The 25498-nt window shown below is 37.9% G+C and overlaps 1 protein-coding gene across 2 annotated transcripts in view; it reads left to right on the forward strand.

Moving 5' to 3' along the window:
• Nucleotides 1-25498, forward strand: part of LOC149779140 (TNF receptor-associated factor 2-like) — a 56039-nt gene that overhangs the window by 4742 nt on the left and 25799 nt on the right. Inside the window, exons 2-4 of one of the 2 annotated variants that reach the window (XM_089939698.1) lie at nucleotides 4877-5091; nucleotides 6096-6174; nucleotides 23608-23706. In XM_089939698.1, coding sequence (XP_089795824.1) covers nucleotides 4925-5091; nucleotides 6096-6174; nucleotides 23608-23706 — 345 coding nt within the window. In that variant the 5' untranslated portion in view covers nucleotides 4877-4924. The remainder of the gene's footprint in view (nucleotides 1-4876; nucleotides 5092-6095; nucleotides 6175-23607; nucleotides 23707-25498) is intronic. The other variant, XM_089939699.1, reaches the window with a different exon arrangement.

Here is a 25498-nt window from a genome sequence, read left to right on the forward strand (position 1 = left end):
ATGCCATCCAGGCTGATTTTGGCAGAGTTTACCAGCTGGGCTGGGTTGTTATTGGCATTGATCCAGGTGAGCTTGTGATTTTCTAACATCAAACTGGAAAACTTAAAATGTCAAAGACAAAGACATTCAGATTTGTTCTGAGTCTGAAAGGAACTGTTGCAAAGAACCTAGTTAAGAATAATGAAGTTGGGAGACAAAGATGCTGGTGTAACTGTCATAGGTACATGAATTTAATTTGTTGTCAGAGATGTATCTGTAGCAACCAGTGTGGATGGCATGCTGGTAAAATATATCTAATCACAACTGCATTCGTGAACATGTATCCGTTCAGAACTTTTTGCAGCTGCCCAAAGAGTCGCAATATCATTAACAAACTTGGTTGCTATTGAAAATAAAATGATTAGCATGGCAGAGTCTATGTTGGAGAAAATGGAAACTGTCTGACATCTGTGTGCTCAGGTATGAAAGAGGGTGTATGTTGAATTTACAGGTAGTAAAGGTTGAGTAATTTTTTGTTTCAAAACACAAATGTTCAAAAACACCTAAGAAGAAGTAGACCTTTTCTCCACAGATTATTGCGGAAATACAATGTCGGCATATTTCTATTCCTGCATAAGAAGTCCAAGAGATGTACAGAATCAGCTCAACTAGATTATTCAAATATGGAACGCTATCCAATATTGCCCAGCTGCAAAAACATTGGATATTAAAAGATATGTTCAGTCTATAAGAAGATCTGCAGCCCAGAATTGATTTATTACAATGGTACAATAATCTTATATCAAAAGAGATAATATTGCAGTCTTCATTTCATAGTCTGCAGATAATTCTGGATATATTCAGTGATCTGAAAAATAAAATACTATCACCGGATGAAAACATCGTGGAGATCAACAAAAATATTAAATAGCACTTGCAATGATTTCAGTAATAGCCAGAAGGTTTAGTACAGGAATCATATTGTGATCATTTTATGGAACAACAATGATCAAAATAAGGCAAATTGTTGAATATGTACGTAAATGAAGTTAAACAAGAACTCGAGGAAGAACTGATGCAATAAAGCAACCCACAAATCAGTTGGTGTACTGATTGATTGTGCCCATCCAGTTTATTTTCCATGCAGCCATTAGTGCAAATCATGTATACTTATGCAGGTACTTGTATCTACATCCGTGTACATGTACATGAATAGATACAGAAGCTGCGTTAGGAGTACGCGGGGCCTAGGGCCGACCATGACCGCATGGGGCCAGAGTGAAAAACTGAGATCCAAGTTATTGGACAGCCGTTGCCCGCTAGTGGCATTGAGAAAATGGCTGCATCTGTGCTGCTACCTGTTAATTGTGTTATGAAGTTGATTAAGTGCATTGTGTGCTGCCTGTATCATAATTTCCAATTTACCAGAGAATATAGCTTGACAAACTCATAAGGATGACCTTAGGCCTGAAGCACCGGACCCCCTCAAGAGTGGGGCCTGGGGCGGTTGCCCCACTTACCATCCCCAAATGCCGTTAATGAATAGGTATATATAATAGGAGTTATTGTTTTTTTACTGATCTGATTATAAGTCTTCTAGCCTTTATGACTATCATCTTGCAGGTATACCTTTTGGCAATGTTGACATGTCATTTTACAAACACAGGGTTCACCTGTGGACTCGTGTGAATTGTGTATGTTGTGAGCACAAAGCTCTGTGAGGTAGAAGGCTTTGATGTGGATTAGGAAAATTAAAAATAATCCTGTGATATATCAACTATCAGAAGCAATCGTGAGGCATTTATATTATTTAGAGCTGTTAGGGTGTCATTTATTTCATCTGTTGGAGGCATTTATTGTGAAAAGAAGAAATGCTAGGAGCCTGTTGTATGTAACTGGGTATGATGTTCCATATCAGTGGACCATTATATAGAAAGCTCATTTTAAACAGTTTGGTTTTATTGTAGTGTATGGTAGTTTTGCTTTCAATGGACCTTAACGTTGGAGTACTGAAAGCATCTCTTTGGTAAAAGATACTGGAATCATACATTTGGCCATCCTAAAGAATATTCTGAGATATAATCATTAAAAAAAATGTATGTCCTGAAATTTGTTTATATATTGATAGAGAATTAAATGGCATACCCTCTTTTGGAGTCTTAAAAGTTTTGTTACAGTTTGATTGGAGGCATTACCCCAGATGCATTACAATAGTCCAGATATGGCATAACATAACTCTTATAAAATATGACCCTAAATATGCAGATAAGGAATGAATGTTCTTGTTTTTTAACTAAGTAGCCAGAGATAAGAATTAACTTTTTATGAATCACATTTAAATTTCAGGTTAGGTTGTTATCTACGAATAAACCAGTTTTACCATAACTGGTCATATTCAAGTTAACATTGTAACATAGAACTTTTGTTTGTCGCTCTCTAGCTTTGCTCTTTTTTGTTTTTTTGTAACTGGCTAGGCTTTTGTTTCTTTTGCATTTATAACCATACAGTTTTCCTTGCACCATACTTAGAGTCTGTTGAAGATCATCTTCTAGATTTTTTCTATCGTAATTTTTGGTTTTATTTGACATGTAAATTGTAATTAATTCCATTCAAGCTTTTTTATTTTGTTTCAAATTCCAATATTTTTACTTCATTTTGGGGGACAATTCCTATTTTCCTATACTGCTTACATCAAGACTGTCCTAATTGGCACCCTGTTGGTGTATTATATTAACTGGCACCCTGTTTGTGTATTATCCTAATTGGCACCCTGTTGGTGTATTATCCTAATTGGCACCCTCTTGGTGTATTATCCTAATTGGCACCTTGTTGGTGTATTATCCTATTTTAATCTGTAATAAATATAAGAAAATATCAAATGACCATTGTTTAGCAGCAGTAGTTTGTTTGCAAACTATGTGAGTACATGATTGTAAAAAATGAGGTCATTTTGGCTCTTAATATACATTATTCAGTAATGAGTAAGATACCATATTTCTACTCTGATTTTAGTTATACTTAAAGTATGGGCTTATATTATCAAGATGTTAAGACAATTCAATAAGTCATATCCACAGATATTCCTGAGATGATCTTGCCTTTCATTGGCTGAACTTGTTTCCATTCAGGAGGCTATACACTTGATCGAAACTTTTATCACAATCTGAATGTGTGCTTACATCATCAGGATCTAAAACCAGATTGACTATGACTGAGGTCCATGCATATTACTTGTTCAATCTTGCATCTGATTGTTACCACTCTGGAGGCCATAGCTATGGTCTGACTTTTGTAGGGTTTAATGCCATTTTTCAGCACAAGATAAGCTATACATGGCCGCCAGTATAAATGGTGGAGATAGAGCCCGGGAAAACCCCACAAAAAAACAACAACCCATGAGCTTTCTTACATACCCACATTGGCTGAACCCGAGACTTGAACCCATGCAGAAATAGGTGAGATGGCAGTGATCCATAATGGTGAGCACTTTAGACCACTCGGGGGCCCATGTTTTGATTTTAAATAAACATGGAATATGGGCTTATATCATCATAAACTCCGAAAAGTTTGATAATTATCGAGAATTAAGGATATTAATGAGGTGATCTAGAATCTGATTGGCTGATCTTGTTACCACTCTGAAAGCCATAATTCTGTTTCAGTTTCTAAATCAAACTTTGATATAGGCACATATATGATTTATGAGCGTGAACAAGTTTGATAGTGAATGTCATCCATGAATATGAATAAGATGATTATATATTTGATTGACCGAAGCTGAGGCCATATTTCTGGTCTGGTTGTGATAAAAATTTGAATATATGCTTATGTCAAGATTTCAGATGAATTTGATGTGGTGTGATGTGATGTGATTTGGATTTTTAACGTAGTTTTAACAATTTTTCAGTCATATCGCTATGATGTCTGCAATGTGGCAGTTTAGAGTGATGTCTAGCACTGGGGCATCATGCCGCAGACATGTAACATGATGTCCCACCCAGTCACATTATCCTGACACCAGGCCGACCAGTCCTAACACTAACCTCTTAATGCTGAACGCCAAGCGAGGCAGCTGTTAGTACCAATTTTTAAGTCTCTGGTATGACTTGGCCGGGGATCGAACCCACGACCTCCCGCATCTGAGGCGGACGCTCTGACCACTAGGCCACCGGACTGGTGAATTTGATGTGGAATGAGGTCTGTGTGTATCTAATGAGGTGATCTTGCATCCGAAAGGCCAAGTTTATTATCACACTGAAGGCCATTTTTCTGATCCAGTTTTAATTAGACTTTCAATATCGTTTATGTCATGATGGTCACAGGGACACGTTTGATGATGAGTGAGATCCACACATATCAGTAAAGTTATCTTGTATTTTATTGCCTTTGTATCTGTGGAGATTTGATTTTGCTTAAACTTGTAATTAAGCTTTTGTTATATCATCTTGGTCTCACCCAGACTGGTAGGTTCTGTAAGATCAGCTCATCTTTATGAGATGATCTAGCAGTTGATTGAGCTTGCTACTTTTCTAGGAGCTGTATTTCAGATTAGATTTGGATACAACTTGGTAAACATGTTTATATATATGATGCATCAATTTATTATATGATATTGTAAGCATGAAGTTTGCAGATTACTTATACTTTTATCTTTGAAAAGATTTTTTCTTCCTCAGATATGTTTATGAAATGGTTAAATGTTATGCAACCCTAGTGAGAAACATGTGGCCCACTTGGGCATTTTGTTTCTGTAATATAACAAAATTTGATAGGAACAAAAATCTACACATCAACAGTAATGCTTTATCCTGTCGGTGAATATATTATCAACATATTATATATAAGTTTTCCTATTATTAACATTCTATAAATTGACATCAGTCATTTTAAATTTCAGGGTAGTGTCATACTAGTCGAACGCACAGCATCAGAAATATTGAACTAAATGGAAGCAGTAACATCTGACTTTGATTGCGGTTATCCAATCAGTCTTTTTGTACAGACTGATTCTGATAAGTTTCTCTGCGGCCTGTGTCATAAAATTCTGCGAGAGCCAATACAGAGTTTCTGCGGACATAGATTTTGTAAAGGATGCATTGAGAAAGCTCTCAAGTAAGTTTAGATTCTGTAAAGGATGCATTGATAAAATTCTCAAGTAAGTTTTACCTCTTTTAGGAAAATGTATATTAAGGGTTTATGTCAACCAGGTTCAGCACACTCATGTTCTCTAAAGGCCAATCTATCAGGTAGGATCTTCATCTTTAAGATCTTATGAGATATTTTGGGCTGCAGAGACACTCACTCATCGATGGAATCTCATGCATTTTGTGGATGTTGTCAAAACCCTCTTTTGAATCACTGAGTGAGGCTTCCCTTGAGAAACTTACTTTAAAAAAAACACTGGTGAAGAGAAGTGAGATTCTTCATGGTTGTCAGTAGACAAGGGTTGTTTATGGTTTAGTGGTAATTATGAGTCTGTTTCCCTTCTTTAAAAACCTGGGTTTCTGGCAAAGAACCAGTTTCCTTTGGAAGCTCCACTTCCTGTTGTTATTCCCAGTCTCAGTCGTTTCTGTGCTGGGGATGATCAAGGTAGAATTCTGCCCAGTTAGAACTTTACGTTTCCTTTCGGTTGCTACAGTAGGAAGAAGAAAGGGTTGGAGGAATCTCTTTCTACCTATTATGGGCTCCACTGACATTTCAGCATCCACCATTTCTAGGTGGATTATTCTTACTATCAAGGTAAGTGACCAGTCCCTCACTGAGACACATGAAGACTAAAAGCCATGAAGTTAAGTTACAGCTACTTCCTAGGTGTATTTAATTATTATTCATTTGATGATGCTATGAGGTTTTAATTTTGATGGTCACATGTTACTTTTTCTTCCTTTTACTTTTGGTCTTTGGCACACCAGAGTGTAGACATATTCAGAATCATTGGGCCCATCAGCAATAGCTCAATTTTTTGTTGTTGTTGGGGCGGGGGGGACATTAATATATTTTTTCTTTGCAAGGGATTTTTGGTTACCACCCCAGGGTCACAGTCTGCATGAGGGTTGTGTAGTCAGGTTTTTTGGGTGGTGGTGTTTGTTTGGTTATTTATTTATTTATTTTTGCAGTGGTCAGCAGATAACATGTTCCCAGTGTGAGCAGGAGGGAATAGTGGAAGATGAATACAGTGTTCTGAAAGCAGATCAGGTATACGTCAATAATGGCTTGATGTACTTTCTTGAGAAAATGATTAAAACTGAACTAACACTGACACATTATTGAGAATTTATTTGTGGCATTTATTTTTTAAGTGTACAGTCTTTCCAGCAAGCCTAGTTTTTGCTGCTTTTCCTACATTTTTGTCCCTATTTTTCTGTACTTTTTCCTAATAGGTCTACTATCCCTCTTCTTTTTTCAGTTTTATGTTGATCATTGATTATGATTATACATTACATTGCATTAACATCCATAGCAGAGTGAATTTAGTTATGGTATTATTGATGTGAAGCTATAAGATGGAGATAGGTTGGACTAAGTCACTAGTATGTGAGTAAATGCCACTTTTATCCAAGTATGCAAAGGTGATTAAAAGTAAAGTTATTTTTTGTAATTTATATAAATGATAAGGTTCAATAAGGGGCAATTTTGGTCCCCAAATTAGTGATAAATTAAAATATCTGTCAGGGTATTTGTTATAGTTATACCACAGCCACTATATGTCTACTGAAACATGTATACAAATGATATAATAATTAAATATTGTGAAAATAACAGTTAATTTGTTCCAAAAGAGGTGCGTGTTCATTAAAAAACCCAAATTATGCCATATTTCCACATTTTCAAAGTCATCAAAAACTAGCAGTGCTTTCAAGAACACATTTTACTTTTTGACTGAAGACATTTTTTATAACCAGCTAACACATGTGCAAATTTTATGCATGTTCTCAATTGTGTATATCTCCAACAAACAGAAAATTATATTTACTTCCACATATGCCTACTGAATACTTTTCATTATTTTACAAAAATGTCATTGCACTTTGTTTTTTTTTTTTTTTGTTCATGATTGTGTACTGAGCATTCTTTAGCACAAATCAGAATTTTTAGAAGAGAGTAGCTCAGTGTAGAGGAGGCATATGAAGAAATGAGATCCATGTAAGTACATAAACAAGGAGGCGTATGAAGAAATGAGATCCATGTAAGTACATACACAAGGAGGCATATGAAGAAATGAGATCCATGTAAGTACATAAACAAGGAGGCCTATGAAGAAATGAGATGCATGTAAGTACATAAACAAGGAGGCCTATGAAGAAATGAGATCCATGTAAGTACATAAACAAGGAGGCCTATGAAGAAATGAGATGCATGTAAGTACATAAACAAGGAGGCCTATGAAGAAATGAGATCCATGTAAGTACATAAACAAGGAGGCCTATGAAGAAATGAGATGCATATAAGTACATAAACAAGGAGGCCTATGAAGAAATGAGATCCATGTAAGTACATAAACAAGGAGGCCTATGAAGAAATGAGATCCATGTATGTATATAAACAAGGAGCTGATTACACTATTTTTGACTAAAAATGATATAAAAAATAATGGTGAGAAATAAAATCCACGTGTATTTTTACATTACTTTCATAAGTTGCATTTATTCCCTATATTCTACCTTTCTGTGATTTCTTATAATGAACAAAGGCAAACATGATCAGAACATGAATAATGTGAACCAAAACATTTATAAATCAACAGTGAACACAGTAAAATTGCAATATTCATGGGCACCGTTGTTCAGTTTTTCAGTTTTATAACTTCAAATTATCATCTGCAGACTATGTATAAGGCCTACAAAGTATGTTACTGGTACAGTATAACACGGACAGTACTAACATTGATTATTAGACTTTGGTGCTGTGAAAATTTTTGTACTGTGGTATTTCTAAATGTACCATGATATGTACCACGATATACCACAGCTATATTAGGGACCAACAATTCAATGTTCAGAGGCAGGTGCCTGACACGTTTTTGGTTAATTCTGTTTGTGAATAGTTGGAAAGATATTTTGCTCTGATGATTTGTTTGTTTAAATCTAATGTCCTTTGTGGTATTTATAAATAGTAACAACATGTTTTTCTATACTTTAAATTATAGACACATCACATATGAATGAAAGGATTTTTGGGGGATTGCAACAGTTTCTCAATTACATAAAAATTTTCAGCCATAAAAAGTTGCTTTCATTTAACAAAATTGTATAACAAAAATAACACAACACAAAAGAAAAAAATTAATATTTGTATCAGATTAAAGTATGCATGTCATTAAAAGAGATTACTCCTGTACATTTATTAACATTTTGAACTCTTGAGCAAAGATATAACTGTATTTGAAACAAAAATTAAAATTTGCTTTTATTAACCAATTATAATTGATTATCAGTTGGTTAATTAGAACTGATTATCAGTTGTGAAATTATGACCGATTCCCATCATTATCTTTAATAATCAACCCTAATGTAAATATACACATCATTTAAATAATGTTGCAAAACAAAAACTCAGATTTATACATGATATCATTGACTGTTACACATTGTGTGGAAATACATAGTTTAGATGTATTGTTATGTATATCTGTGTTGTGTGTTTTACTTTCATCCATGATTATAGATTGTAAGGGTCATGTTTAAGCAAATTGTTACATAGCTGACTTTGTCCATGATTGTAGATTAATACTTGAAAATAATATTTGTAAATATGTTTACTTGGATTTGAGTTTAGGACAATGGTTTTTCCCCCATGGAAAAACCATGGTCCATCTGATCTTGGCGAGGTAGTTTGCTTAAATTTAAGTAAATAGACATGACCTTGTTTATGAATTTGATGGGAAAAGACCTACATCATGATCCTTTTATTGTATCTTAGGTTTTTATATAAAGGTTGTGATCAACGTAAGTATTAAATCCTAATTTAAAATGTCTTTAGTGGAATCAGTCTTTTTGTTGTGTTCTTTCATAATTTGAGAGGATTTATTTTTTATTCATTGGAATTACAAGGTGCTTTTTGACTTTTGGTCTAAATCACTGTTTTGGGATTATTGTTAATTCATTCAAGGACATTCTGGATTATATCATTGTGATTCATAAAGACTGTTTGTAGATCAGCTCATCTCAGAGCTGTTGGCACATCAGCACATTCAATACTGGACTTGTTCGGAACACTCTTTACTTTTGTACGTTTGATATAACATTTTGGATTATTTAGTTTAATTCACAATAATGTAAGTTCCTTTGAAATTTTCACTTTATATTCTTGGGAAGTAGATTATTTATTGAATTTTACTAAACTTGTTTGTTTTTCTTTTTTCTGTTCCTTAGTTTAAGACCACAGAGACATAACAGTGTCTTTTTTGGCAGTTAGATTCATCTGGACTTATTAACCAGGCATGATGCCTGTATTCCATAAAAATAGATACCATAAACTAGGAAAAAAAAACAGGTTTTTAATGGTCACTTTTCCTTATTAAGAGCAGTCTTGGATAAAAATGAGCACATAGTTAAGGAAGAGATAGGTCCCTCTTTTATATGTACGTGTTTCATCTGAATCTGACTGGGAGCCAAAATTATTGTACCTTGTCCTTTCATACTATTTTTCTTTTTTAAATGTTCCCATTTTCCCTTAATTATTTTGCTAATGTGACCATCACAACATCTGTCTTGAAAATCTTGTTTTTGCTACTCTGCTTGAATGGAAAGTCATATTGACGTGGGTTTTTCATGAAGGACTTCTTAAGTCTAATTGGTCCTAAATGAAAATGGTTTTGCTCAGACATCCAGTATGGCTGACAGTGGCCATCTAGAAAACTCCTGTTTTTGGTACCGTAACTCTTGAATAGGGTGTCAAGTCAACATGGGGTTTTCACTAAAAGATTTCTTAGTTGGTCCTAAATGAAAATGGTTCTAATCAGACATCCAGTGTGACTGCCACAGCAGCCATCTTGAAAATTTTGTTATTGCTACCTCTTCTGAACATGGAGTTTTCACTAGAAGACTTCTGACCGCTCCAGTGGCCTAAGTGGTTAGAGCATCTGCATCAAGAGGTTAGTGTTAGGACTGGTCAGTCTGGTGTCAGGATATATGACTGGTTGGGACATCGTGCTACATGTCTGTAGCATGATGCCTCAGTGCTAGACATCACTAAATTGCCACACTGCAGACATCATAGCGATATGATTGATTTTTAAAAAAAAGCTATGTTAAAAATCTAAATCACACACACACACACACACACACACACACTGGTTCTGCTCAGACATCCACTTGAAAATCATGCTTTTATTATCAGTAATGCAGTACCTACTACTAATACATTGCTTTCCTTTTCTGGGACTCTAGTCTTCAGTCTAAGCTAATTATTCCCTCTTCCAATTGAACTGGATTTCCAGAATAAAAAGGTATGATCCTCTCTGGCTTCTTAGTCATAGCAAAACATAGGGAATACCATCTTTTTGTCTTTGGATGGCAAGTGTCACACATGTTTTATATTGCTTATCAAAATTTGCCTTCATTTTTGGCATTAAACTTGTTTTTGGTTTTTCACCTACCATTTTGTAAGTGTTTGTCTCCATGAGCCACACATTTTTTGAGTGTTATCTGTGTTCTTGTTGGTGCTTTATTATGTTGTATCCCACTTCATTGTAGCAGTCCTATTGTCTACCCATATTTGGATCCAGAATTGTTGTTTTTATGGTAATTACTTGTCTGTCATTATTATGTAGATTATGCTTTTTCATGCTGAAAAAAACCACCTTCTGTTCTATGTGACTATATCCTCCCACGGAGTGGAGAATTTTCAGCATGATACAATCTGCCATACTGTCGTCATTATGCCTATATGTCACCAGAGAAAATTGCAATCTGCCATACTGTGGTCATTATGCCTATATGTCACCTGAGAAAATTGCAATCTGCCATACTGTGGTCATTATGCCTATATGTCACCTGAGAAATTTGCAATCTGCCATACTGTGGTCATTATGCCTATATGTCACCTGAGAAAATTGCATGTATCGAGTGTTTAACACATTAATGGTATCAATTCAAAACTTGGTGTTGAACTATTTGTTCCATAGTTTAAATTATGTTCAAGTAACATTTGTTCCATTTGGAATTCATTGTCTTTAAGGAACATAGAATTACGTGTTTTCAACCCTTAGGGGTCTGGGTACAGCATCTAATTTTAAACATATTACTAAGGTACTGGTAAGCCCTTGTGTTAAGGGATATTATTAAAGGGCAGTGACAGGCTTGACCTCCCTCTCTCTCTCTATCAAGGATCTCATTGTTTCCATCAACATGTTTATTAATAATGCCTGCATTCTAGCAGGAAGAGAGAAAAGAAAATCTATTGTTATTGCATGTTTGTTTGCAATTTTTGTTTCCTCAGTAAAAGGTTGCATTGAGAAACAAATGAAAAAAGACAGGTTCAGCTGGTCCTCAGCTGTTTACCTAGTGCATACATATTGCATACAATTACAACTAGGTCAGAGGTGAGTGTAACCGTGACATTCAAATATTGTCATTATTTTTATTTTAAAAAATCAGAATACTGTTAGGACCAGTCTAGAGCAGTGTGGCTGCAAGAAGGACCCTTGGGACATTCACCCAGACTGCATTTATTGCTCAGTGTACAACACAGAAAAAAAATTTGTGTGCACATTGCGGATTGTGGCCTCTGAAGCCTGAGATCAAGCTATGTATGGACAGTGGAGGAAACAAAAAATCCCCCAAGTGATTGTCTGCATATTTTTGGTTCAGTCAGTCCCCTTCCTGCCAAATGGGAGGAGAAGAAAACTGAGAGGCTGAGCTCTTCAACCCAAAAGAGTACTCCAGTGACCATGACTTTATGGGACCAACTTCTTCAGCAACCTGAGGACCCTCTACACGAAGGACAGAATGTTCAAAGAGTTGATTGTCTCTCCCCTTCCCCACCCCCACACCAGAACGTAGGAGATGTCAAATACTCGTGTTCATGGCAGTGTGCTCACCTTGTGCCCAATGTAGTTGACTGCTCTCTTCTGTTAGGAAAGTGGAGTACCACACAACCATGTTGCTTCCTCCTCTTAGGCAGGTGGAACACCTTACAAGCATCTTGCTTACTGCTGTTAGGGGGTTGTTGTACTGCACAAACATGTTGCTACCTCTCGTTAGGAGGTGGAGCACTATACAAGCTTGTTGCTTCCTTGAGAAAATTGGAGCACTACACAAGAGTTGCTCCTTCCTGATAGGGAGATGGGGGCACCAAACAAACATGTTGCACCAAACATCTTGTGTCCAGGGAAACTTGTTGCCCCTTCCCACATGAGAGGTGGTACACCACTTTTTAATCCGTTGAGGATGAAGTATTTTCCGATTATCACTCAGTGGCCTAGTTGTATGGCAGTAAGTTATGAGCTGTGGACCCCAAGTTTTTCAAACAGATGCAGCCCCAGATTAATATGCAAACTCATACTACAAATTTGGTTCAAGACGCACAGGAAATAGATGCCTCAGACCCCCCACCAAGAGGAAGATCTTTAACCCTTCTTACTTTCCCGCCAAAGGAAGGGGTAGGGACAGCCAAAGGAACTCAGACTCTCTCATACCATGCATCCCTTTCTCAGTATTCCTGTAGGTTCTCATCTGGGTCTGTCTTCAGAGGCTTTGTCAACCATCACATTGCAGGAGCAATATGTGGCCACAAGAGACACCAACATTCTATCATATGGACCTCACCCTCAACAGTGACTACATTAAATTTGTTAGTTTTGGCCAGTTCCATGACCTCCATGGTTTGCAGTTCACCTTCGGTCCAAGGACCCCTTACACTCGTTACAGTGCCATCAGTGCTGGTGAACCACCCCTCTTTTGCCACTCCCAAAGGAAGAGAAACAACTGGGAGCAAGTCAGACAAAGGTTGGTGTTCCGTGTGAATCATGACTTCATTAGAGGGAAGATCAGCGATCAAATTTTGATAAATCTAATGAAGGCTTGTGAATTATATTGTCATGACCAGAATGGACTTTGTTCAGTGACCTGGCCATGAGTGCTGGTCACTGGGCTTCAGTTGCCAGTCATTAGGGTTTGATCATCAGTCTTCAGTTAGAAATTGGGTCTCTAACCTCCCCCAGGTTCTATGTTGCGGCTTTTGGGGTGGTGAAAGAGGTTCATCAGCATCCAAACCCACCCTTTGTCCTCTTTTAATCCCAATGGGATGTGCCCTTGTGGATAAGTACAATAGTTTTCTATATGGGATTTGTTCAGGCCATGTGCCTTCTTAATAAATGGTCAATTCTGCAATGCAATATTAGCAGATAATGTAATACTGCTATTAAAATGTTGTTCATGGATGGGGTAAAATCTATTTAAATTATTATTGCAAAGATTCCCTCCTCCCACCCCAGTCTGATGTCACGTACTCTTAAGTCCAAGTCAAGAGTGGTCATATTGGCAATGGGTTTCACTAAAACTCTTCCAAAGGTGTTCAGTTTGTTCTAAGTCAAAGTAATGCTATCTTGCTTTCATCATGGCTGCCACATTTCCTAATTTGAAAATCTTATTTCTCATGAATATCAGAGATGGATTCAACCCCGGGCAGTTTAAAAAAAAGAAATGGTCTTGTTTTAAATTCCTGGAAATTCTTATTTGGACAGTAGATCACCAATCCTGTCAAAAAGACTTTGTTCTTAGTAAGTCATAGTCATATAAAGACCATTAGGATAGAAAAAAAATGCCATTTTTTTTTACGACTGTCAACCATTAGTGATTGTTATTTGATATATGGGGTTACATCAGTTTTTGGCATCAATAGTAAGTAATGTTTTTGCTGTAGATCTACAGTATAGTGGTTGGTTTTAAATGACAGTCAATCCTGTTTTAAAGGTCACCTTTAACCAACCACAACGCTAAACTGCTAACATTTCCAAGATACCTTGCTTATAATTACCTAAATCTAGCCACCCAACTGAAGTTGATGCTACCATCCAGTGTGTAGAGAGGTGCATTTCTGATGTGAAATCATGGATGACATGTAACAAGCTGCAGATGAATGATGATAAAACTGAGGCCATTCTGATCACAACACAAAGACTTTCTCATTCACATCCTTTACCTCAAACAATAAATATCAGCAACGCCAACATTAAATTCACACAATCAGTACGAAACCTAGGTGTTACTCTGGACAGTACTCTCACATTGCACCAACATGTCATGAACATATGTAAGACTGCATATCTTGAGCTGAGACGGATCAGCTCAGTTCGCAAATATCTTTCAGCTGATGCCACTAAAACACTTGTGTGTTCATTAGTACTTTCAAGACTGGACTATTGTAACTCAATTCTGTCTGGTTCATCTCAATATCTACTCCAGAAACTTCAAAAAGTTCAAAACACAGCTGCTCGGATCATACTTAGATTACCACAATCAGAGCACGCCTCCCCACTGCTCTGTACCCTACACTGGCTATCCATTCGATCCAGAATCAAACACAAAATTTGTTCTCTGTGCTACATTTCACTGTCTGAATCTAGTCCTACATAACTATCCGATCTCACCCATGTGTACACACCAGCAAGAAACTTACGCTCCTCTTCTGACAATCGTATATTCATTATTCCCACTATGAAAACAAAGTCATATGGACAGCATTCTTTTGCATACCAGGGCCCAGCAACGTGGAATGAATTGCCCACTGAACTTAGACACAAAGACACAGTGATCACATTCAAGAGGGCTCTCAAAACTCGCTTATTTCGACTGCAAGAACAAACTTAAAAACCTAACCATGTTTCCTACCTGAAATATTCTCAGCATATTTTTTATTTTTTAATGTTTTTCTAATTTCATGTTGTTTGTTTTTGTAATAATATTATTATGTTTTTTATCTTATAGGTGTTGTCTAATGTTGTAAAGCACTTAGAGCTTCTAAAGATTATGCGCTATACAAAGTCCTCATTATCATTATTATTATTAAACACCTATTAAGCATTTTACTGTCTTTCACTTTTTTTATCTGGTAATACTATGGCTGCTAAAATTGTGAAGCACATTTAAGTATAATGGTAAAAGTATTGAGTCTTTTGATTTGTTTGAGAATGAAAGTAATATGTAAACATGTAAATTTAAACATTTTATATTTTTTTAAATAGTTTTGTCATTTGCTAACATGTTCACACCAAATTTGGTGACTACATAAATGTTCTGGGGACCCATGTCACAGATTTATGATGGAATGTTGTATTTTGATTTTGTGGCTAATTAAGTATATAGACTAAACAGATAATTTTAGAAGTGCCATCCATGAAATTTTAAATCTGTGTAGTTTTAAAGCTTAGCAATATATTTAAAACAAATCCCTAACATGGTTTACTAATTCCTCTGTAGGTCTGTTACATCACACATAAAATCCCTAACACAATTGAATGATTCCTTTGTACGTCTGTGATGTGAAAGATTTTTAATGAAATAAGACCAATAGTATCTTGAGCTAAAAAAAATTTAAATTCTTTTGAATTTTGTGTTTTTGTTGAAAATTTTAAATTTTAAAAAGAATAAAGTCTCCTTAATGAAGTTGATACTCAGTTGAAATGCATTCTTCTTTTCAAGACATACACAGATATGTATATTTTTGAATGAGACATTAAGTGTTTACAGAATAAGACTACCTGTTGTGGTCGGACATATATTCACCTTGCCATACATCAGAAGTATATTCACCTTGCCATACATCAGAAGTATATTCACCTTGCCATACATCAGAAGTATATTCACTTTGCCATACATCAGAAGTATATTCACTTTGCCATACATCAGAAGTATATTCACCTTGCCATACATCAGAAGTATATTCACTTTGCCATACATCAGAAGTATATTCACCTTGCCATACATCAGAAGTATATTCACCTTGCCATACATCAGAAGTATATTCACTTTGCCATACATCAGAAGTATATTCACCTTGCCATACATCAGAAGTATATTCACCTTGCCATACATCAGAAGTATATTCACCTTGCCATACATCAGAAGTATATTCACTTTGCCATACATCAGAAGTATATTCACCTTGCCATACATCAGAAGTATATTCACTTTGCCATACATCAGAAGTATATTCACCTTGCCATACATCAGAAGTATATTCACCTTGCCATACATCAGAAGTATATTCACTTTGCCATACATCAGAAGTATATTCACCTTGCCATACATCAGAAGTATATTCACTTTGCCATACATCAGAAGTATATTCACTTTGCCATACATCAGAAGTATATTCACCTTGCCATACATCAGAAGTATATTCACCTTGCCATACATCAGAAGTATTTTCACTTTGCCATACATCAGAAGTATATTCACCTTGCCATACATCAGAAGTATATTCACTTTGCCATACATCAGAAGTATATTCACCTTGCCATACATCAGAAGTATATTCACCTTGCCATACATCAGAAGTATATTCACTTTGCCATACATCAGAAGTATATTCACTTTGCCATACATCAGAAGTAGCACATTGATTAATTAGATCATAGAGGAGAAAAGATTGATGGCATGCATTGGAAATGAAAAAATAAGTTATGAGCTGAATATTATTTTTATTGAATTAAACAAGGAAATGAATTTGCAGAAATGATTTTCATGGTGAAGACTATGATGTGAAATAGAAAATGTATATCCACATTTTTTACATATCTTATTTTCAGAATTGCACATCCGATCCCAAGGACAGGTTGATACTGTGTTCTAGAGCTGGGTACCATGAATTTTTTTTACTGCGGTATACCACAGTATTTCTGAATGTACCACAATATGTATCACAGTATACTGCAATTATGTTGGTATCATCAATTCAATGTTCTTTGGCAGGGGCCTGACACATTTTTTAAAACATATATTGTCCTCTGATCTATAGCAAAATAACACCATGTTATATCCATGATACTATTTGGAATAACACCATATCATATCCATGATACCAACTATTTGGAATAACACCATATTATATCCATGATACCAACTATTTGGAATAACACCATATTATATCCATGATACTATTTGGAATATCACAATATTATATCCATGATATTATCTGGAATAACACCATATTATATCCATGATACTATTTGGAATATCACAATATTATATCCATGATACTATTTTGAATAACACCATATTATATCCATGATGCCAACTATTTGGAATAACACAATATTATATCCATGATACTATTTGGAATATCACAATGTTATATCCATGATACTATCTGGAATAACACCATATTATATCCATGATACTATTTGGAATATCACAATATTATATCCATGATACTAGTTGGAATAACACAATATTATATCCATGATACTATTTGGAATAACACAATATTATATCCATGATACTATTTGGAATAACACAATATTATATCCATGATACTATTTGGAATAACACTATTTATATCCATGATACTATTTGGAATAAAACTATTATATCCATGATACTATTTGGAATAACACAATATTATATCCATGATACTATTTGGAATAACACAATATTATATCCATGATACTATTTGGAATAACACTATTATATCCATGATACTATTTGGAATAACACAATATTATATCCATGATATTATTTCGAATAACACAATATTATATCCATGATACTATTTGGAATAAATACTAATTATCTTCAGCTAAAAGAAATGAAAATATTTCAGCTATAAAAGAATCATGGTCTGATCCCCTCACCTCGAAAATTAAATGGCCAACACCTGATAGAAGATGAATTTGCTATGTGTACATTAATTGTTGAAATCTAAAAGCTATAACTGACACAGGGAGGATTAGGCTTACAATATACATTCAAGAGCCAATCAATAAGAATTGAAATTGTTGGTACTGAAGCCATAATTTTAAGAGCTACATTTTTGGTATAATAGGGAGAAAACATTAAACATGAAACAAACTTGTTCAACAAACAAAAACGTATCTGGTGGACTTGAGAACATTCCTTCAGGTTCAGACAAGAAACAAGTGTGCTCCTGAAAATCGTAGAATGATTTGCAGCTTAACAAAAGAATATGTATATGCTAACAATAAAATTAAAACATAACATTTGGCTTTTTGTTTTCTTTTAATACAATAATTTCCAAAATTTGGCTTGGTTCAAATATGTTTCTCAACTTTCTATTTGGCCACCACATTGGCATATATGACGTGTCAAAATGTGATTAAATTCATCTTGGCATCCGTCCGTCTACGGAAGACGATGGCGTAGCTCCAAAGTATGCTTTTGCTTATCCTTCTTTTTAGCTCTCTTTTCAGCTTGTTTTATTCTTCTCTTTTCCTCTGCATTTTGAACTCCCTGCCTGACAGCTAGACGCCAGCTGAAACGGTTGTTTGCACAGCTCTCCCAGTTGTTGACATTGATGTTTGCCATCTTCATATCCTTCTTGCAAACATCTTTGTAGCGCAAATGTGGTCGTCCAGTTGGTTGTGCACCTTCTGCTAACTCCCCGTATAACAGGTCCTTGGGAATGCGACCTGGGTCCATTCTCTTGACATGGCCAAGCCAGCGAAGGTGCCTCTCGCTGAGTATGGAGAACATGCTGTTCATGTTGGCGCGTTCTAGAACCTCTGTGTTGGGTACTCTGTCCTGCCACTGGATGTGCAGACTGCGCCACAGACATCTCAGGTGGAAGCTGTTTGAGTTTCCTCTCATGTCTTGCATAAGTGGTCCATGTTTCGCTGCTGTAGAGAAGTGAGCTGAGCACGCAGGCTTGGTCGACATGCAGTTTGGTCTTCTCTGTGAGGTTGGGGTTGTTCCAGACCCCCTGGTTAAGTCTGGCCATCACTGCTGCTGCCTTGGCAATCCTGCCGCTCACCTCAGAATCAATGGAGAGTGAGCTGGAGATGTTAGACCCGAGGTATGTGAAGTTCTCGACAACTTCCAAATTGTACCCATCGATGGAGACAGAGGGAGGGGAGTCTGTGTCCTGTGCCATGACATTCGTTTTCTTCAAACTGATGGTCAGTCCAAATTTCTTACATGCATGGGAGAGGCGGCATACCCGCTGCTGAAGTCCATCTTCTGTGTGTGATGTCAAGGCTGCATTGTCGGCAAAGAGCAATTCATGGTTGAGTACCTCTGTGACTTTAGTCTTAGCACGGAGACGGGCGATGTTGAACAGCTTGCCGTCAGCCCTGGTGTGGATGTACACTCCCTCGCTGCAGTCCTTGAAAACGTACTGGAGAAGCTTGGAGAAGAAGATGGCAAAGAGTGTCGGCGCAAGGACACAGCATTGATTGACTCTGCTGATGACTGGGAATGCTTCAGATGTTGCGCCATTGAAGCACACTGTGCTGTGCATGTTCTCGTGGAACGACATAATGACAGCAAGCAGACGTGGGGGGCAGCTGATTTTCTGCAGGAGTCTGAAGAGTCCGCTCCGACTAACCATGTCAAACGCCTTCGTCAGGTCTATGAAGGCAATGTAGAGGGGCATCTGCTGCTCGCGACACTTCTCCTGCAGCTGACGTAGTGAGAAGATCATGTTTACAGTTGACCTGCCGGCTCGAAATCCACACTGGGACTCTGGGTAGACACAGGAGGCTAGGATCTGCAAGAGCGCCAAGGCAACACGGGCGAAAGCCTTTCTGATGATGCTGAGGAGGGAGATGCCTCGATAGTTGTTGCAGTCGCTACGGTCTCCTTTGTTTTTGTACAAAGTGATGATGTTGGCGTCACGCATGTCCTGTGGGATGTATCCCTGTTCCCAGCAAAGGCAGAGGAGTGTGTGTAGGGGCTGGAGCAATGCTGGTTTTCCGCTGTTGAGGACTTCAGGCGAATGCCGTCGCTTCCAGGAGCCTTCCCACAGGCAAGGCAATTGATGGCTTTTCCAAGCTATTCCAGGGTGGGCTGTGTGTCAAGCTCCTCCATGACAGGCAGGTCTGGAATTGCGTCCAGGGCAGTTCCAGTGACATTGTTTTGAGTTGCATATAGCTCGAGATAGTGCTCAACCCATTGCTGCAGTTGTTTCCCCTGGCCTGTGATGACTTCGCCCGTCTTGGACTTGAGGGGGCGGTCTTGTAGCTGGGGGGGCCTGTCGCCTTTTTGATACCCTCATACATTCCTCTTGTATCCCCGGTGTCAGCAGCTGTCTGTATACTGTTGCAAAGGTTCAGCCAGTACGTGTTGGCACAGAGGTGGGCGGTCTTCTGGGCATTATTCCTTGCAATCCTGAGGGCTTGTAGTGTTCTGGGGCTTGGTGCAGCCTTGTATACCAGGAGGGCTTTCCTCTTTGCCTCAGTCATGGGCTCCATCTCCTCCCAGTTTGCCATATACCAGTCGACATTCCTTCGCTCCCTCTTCCCGTAAGCTGTGATGGCTGAATTGTACACAGAGTCACGGATATGGGACCACTTGGAGTCAATGGTGTCATCAGGTGTCACTTTGGTGAGGGCTTCCTTCAGTTTGCTGATGAACTGTGTTTTCTCTGGGTTGCTTGCACAGCAGGTGTTGATGCGTGGGTGACCCTTCTTCTTGGCGTGGTGCAGCTTCTTGGGTAATATTCGCACCTTGCTGGCCACGAGGGAATGGTCCGTGTCACAATCGGTACTGTGGTAGCTGCGGGTAAGGAGGACACTGGCCAGTTCTGCATGGCTGGTGATGACGAGGTCTAGCTGGTGCCAGTGGCGTGAGCGTGGGTGTCTCCACGACACCTGGTGGATCTCCTTGCATTTGAAGAAAGTATTGGTCACACATAGGCTGTGGGAGCAGCACATCTCCAGCAGTCGCTGACCATTCTCGTTGATCTTGCTCCTTCCATAAAAGCCGAGACAGGTGGAACAGGCCTCATGGTCAGCTCCCACTCTAGCATTGAAGTCTCCTAGTAAGTAAAGGCTTTCATTGTTGGGGATACTGGATATTGCCTGATCCAGAGCCTCATAAAACTTGTCTTTCTCCTCGTAGGTGGAGCAGAGGGTTGGGGCGTACATGCTGAAGATGTTGACCGGGCCTAAGGATGTTGACAGCCGGAGGGCAAGGATTCTCTCAGTACCTGATGATGGAGGTTCAATGAAGGCGATTAGCGTGTTCTTGATGGCAAAGCCTACACCATGCTGCCTAGGTTCATCCAAGGGCTTCCCCTGCCAAAAGAATGTGTAATTGGCTTCCCTGATGGTGCCGCTGTCAGCCAGTTGGGTCTCCTGGAGGCAGGCAATGTTGATGTTCAGTCGGGAGAGTTTTCTGTCAATAACGGCAGTCTTCCGTGCATCGTCGATCTGCTGTAGGTCAGTGGTCAATCCAGGACACATGGTCCTGATGTTCGAGGTTGCAAAATGAAGAGTTGGAGTCTTCTTATTTCTTCTTTTAGTCTTTCCTGGTGCAGAGTTTTGTGGCCCACTTGTTGAGATGGTTCTCTAAGCTCCACGCACCCAGTGAAGCAGGCAGGCCATGGCGGGCACCACCTTACTGACTGGGGGCTGCCCAGCTTGAGGCGGGCGGTAGCTGTCTAGTGAGACCTGGTGATCTCTCCCACCGTCAGAAGTAACCCCTGGCGCCAAGCTCTATGCCAATCGAGCTTTGACTTAGAACCGGTAAACTGCTACTTCTCGTGTTGTGCCGACACTGTACGACGACGCTGGAGTGTCCTCTCCAGTGGAGCTATGAAGCCTGGGCAGGGTGGTATGGAGAATCAGCTGTTGCCCATGCAGCAGATCCCCCCTCTCCATGCAGCTGGTGTGCCCAAGGGAACGACGAATGCTGATACAGCTTGGCACCAACGGCATCGCAGGAGTTGCCAGAATGACTTTGAAGTCAATGTCATACCGCCTTAGGGACTCCATCTCCAGACTTTCTGTCGGGGTTTACTCCCTTAGCCTTTCCCATGAATGGGTATAGCCACAAGGCAGCAGAGGTTTGTAATCGGAGTTTTCCTTCTCCTAGATGAGCTACCATCCAAGGTTTACGAGTCCCATCTACCCGAAGCAACTGGTTTTAAATTATCTTAAATATATGGATAGAACTCCATATGGGTTTCGTTCCAAGTGGGCGGAAAAAATGAGTTTGATCCAGCATAGGAATATGTCGAGGCCTTCCTATGCTGTATGAAACAAGTTTTATCCCTGACATGGAACAAAACACTTATGTGGCTTTGTATTTATTGCATATCTTCTTTTTAGCTACAAATTCTTTAAAACTTTTGTAATTTGTGCTTTTAAAAATATGAATTAGGCATACAGAATGAAAGATACAAACTCGGAAAAATCCCCAAGTGACTTTTGTAAACAGGGCTAGGCCTACACATATACTGTACAGTTATGTCACGAGTCTGTCTGTATTGCTGAGATGGTGGTTTACTCTTAAGCTTTGAATGTTTCAAAAATGTTGTATAGGATATATGAATTGATTAAACTGCAGTCATAGGCAAGTTGATATTGCCTAACTTCTCTAATGGATCGTAGGTTTTGGACCAGTAAGTGAACCTTTCTTTATACACCATACTTACTGAATACACACACATTTACTTCCAACCAAGTTTCAGGGCAGATTTTTTAAAATAACAACGTAAGATAAGAATTCTGTTTCAGACTACATAGTCCATACATCTAAACTAAAATATAGATATAAAGTAAAAACATTGTAAAGATAAAAGAACACATGTATCATACATGCAATTATACAGATACATCTACACAATTAACTGCGACCTGCATGTACGTTAACATTACCTAAATACATTAAATTTTATTCAGAATGCTTGTCTTCTTACAGTACATTCAAGTTGTCTAGGTTTTGTTTTCATTGCAAGAAATTGTTTATACATTTAATATAAATTGTTATTTTAACCATATACTTTTATAAAAATGAAGATTCAGTCTAACATGCAGACTAGGTTTTTAAGAATCATAGAATATTTTAAGAAAATTCTAAACAAAATTGTTCTGTTTCATCTCTTTCTTGAATAATAGCAAGAATTTTAAATATAAACAAATATTCAATATTCCATCATGTGTACCAGTAATAAAAAAGTAACAACAACAATATTGTAACAGGATAATTCTTCTTAATTTGCATGACAATCTCAACAGCCTTTATGTTGCAAATATTTGTCTGTTTTAAAAATTCTATTCCTCTGTAACTTTAATAGACAATTTTTAAATCCATCCACTTAATCTTGCCCCTTCCGTTGAACATATTTTTGAAATTCTGAAGCTGAAATGGATTGTTGCTAAGTTTGTTATTTTAAATGGTTTACATTCTGGAATGTCGTTTGGGAATTAAACGTGGGGCATTTCTCTCTCTCTGTCTCTCTCGCTCTCTCTCTCTCTCTCTCTCTCATGTTCAAGGCCTCTTTGCATACCAGCTGAGAATTCATCATCAAGCATTCATTCAAGGATTTTGTTTTCCACTACAACTACTTTTAATTTCTCAGGAGTTCACTTTTAATTAATTCTAATGATATTGTTCATCCTTTGTGTATTGTATTATTAAGATAATTGTTAGAAAATTAAAGTTATATTAAAGAACTCGGACTGTAATAACTTAAGTAGATAATGAATAATCAATGTCCTATTTGCAGATGTGCCCTGATAATGCAGTGAAGCGTGAAATGAGTCGTATCAAAGTACGATGTGTGAATGCTGGCTGTTCCTGGCAAGGACACTTCAAGGAATACGAGGTAAAAATTATTCCTATTAACTCCTGTTTTGCATAATACAGTCTTGAGTAGAGCTGATCCAGAAGTGTGTGTCCGTGTTTGTATGTGGATGTGTGAGAGCATGCATGCTTTTCTTGATTACATGGTGCAGATGATGGACTTTTCTAATGACCAGTGATGGAGTCTAGAAAACCTAAATAATCTCCTTTGTAATATTTTTATAAAATTCTTAATTTGGTATGATATAGCTGCCTACATTGCTAAAACTGTGCTACTTATATTTTGCTAGCTTGTATGAAAGTATGACAAATCATGATGCCAGAACATTATACCATGTATGCTTGCTTATAAGTTGATTCAAATATAAGCCTACCTCCACCTTTTGAGGGCTAAAAATAGCCAAATTCTCTTTGACCTGCTTATATTTTGCAAGTTCGATCTGTCTGAAGGGAGGGGCCCCGAGTGGCCGAGTGGTCTAAAGCGCTCTATGTTACGGATCACTGCCATCTCACCTCTGCCAGCGTGGGTTCAAGTCTCGGATTCGGCTAATGTGGTTATGTGATAAAGCTTGCCAGTAGCTTCTCGTGGGTCGGTGGTTCTTTCCGGGGTTTTCCAGGTTCTTCCTCCACCATTAATACTGGCCGCCATGTATAGCCTATCGTGTGCTGAAAAATGGCGTTAAACCCTACAACAGCAACAACAACAACTGTCTGAAGGGGTGACTTGTCATCAGTGAGTCAGAGTAGCATTTTGAAAAAATAAACAAGCCCAACTGGATGGATGGATGGATGGGAAAAATAACAACAAAACAGTGTAAAATACACTTGTATTATTCAGTGGAATATGTCACATAAATTGACAACTTATGATTTCTCCTAATTAAATCCACTAAAATCTACAATGCTTGACATTTTAAATGCATTTATATGATAAAGCCATGAATTAAATTATGTCACATGCTGGTAGTTCTGAATGATCCGATTCACAATATCCCATAATATGTTAATTCCAAAATGCAGAGACAAAATGATGACCCCCCCCAGTCAATGAGTCCCCTTCTTCCTGAGTCAAATGATGCAAAATATTTCTACCTGAGGACAAAGACAGGATAATGAACCATTTTTATGGATGCAAACCTGTTCACATAAGAACCCATAAGACTTGGATCCTTTTCATCTTTTGGGTTCATCTTCTTTGTTATACCGGGCAGGTCAGGTGATGGAAGAAATAGGTGTGGACTTTTTTTTATAAGGTAGTAAATTACCTCCAACTTCCCCAGATCTACATCCCAAAATTCTGAGATGACCAGAGGGCATGATATTCTCCAGTTTGGAGAGTCTTTCTGGGACACAGCCCATGTTGATGATGTTGTTCCCTTGCTCATCGATGGTCAGGAGCCTGTCTAAGAAATGTCTGAATTCCAAAAAGTGGCCAGACAACAGAATGGGTGGTCTGTCCCATCATCTATGCTTCAGTCCCTAGTCACAGCCAATATCTGCTGGGTCCTTTCACCCACTTGGCCCCTAAGTCTCCCACCTTGGATTTGGGTGCCTGCTAGGTGGGGTTCTTGGCAGGGACCTGGGCTCAGCTATCCATAAAGGTTCTTGAGGATTTTGATCAGAAAGAATGGACACTGGTTAACACAGTCTTGGATGCTGATCTTTTTTGGCTGCCTCTGTGGTTCTTTTGAAGTTGAAATCTAAAGTTGAATATTGAAGTTTCCAGCTGTCTTGCAGAGGCTGTTAGAGGCCATGGCCAAGACATTGAGACACATGCTGTAGATTTCTGTAGTGCTTTCTGCAGAACTCATTCA

Source organism: Sinohyriopsis cumingii, chromosome 17 (assembly GCF_028554795.1).
Source record: "Sinohyriopsis cumingii isolate HCF-2022 chromosome 17, ASM2855479v2, whole genome shotgun sequence".
NCBI lineage: Eukaryota > Metazoa > Mollusca > Bivalvia > Unionida > Unionidae > Sinohyriopsis > Sinohyriopsis cumingii.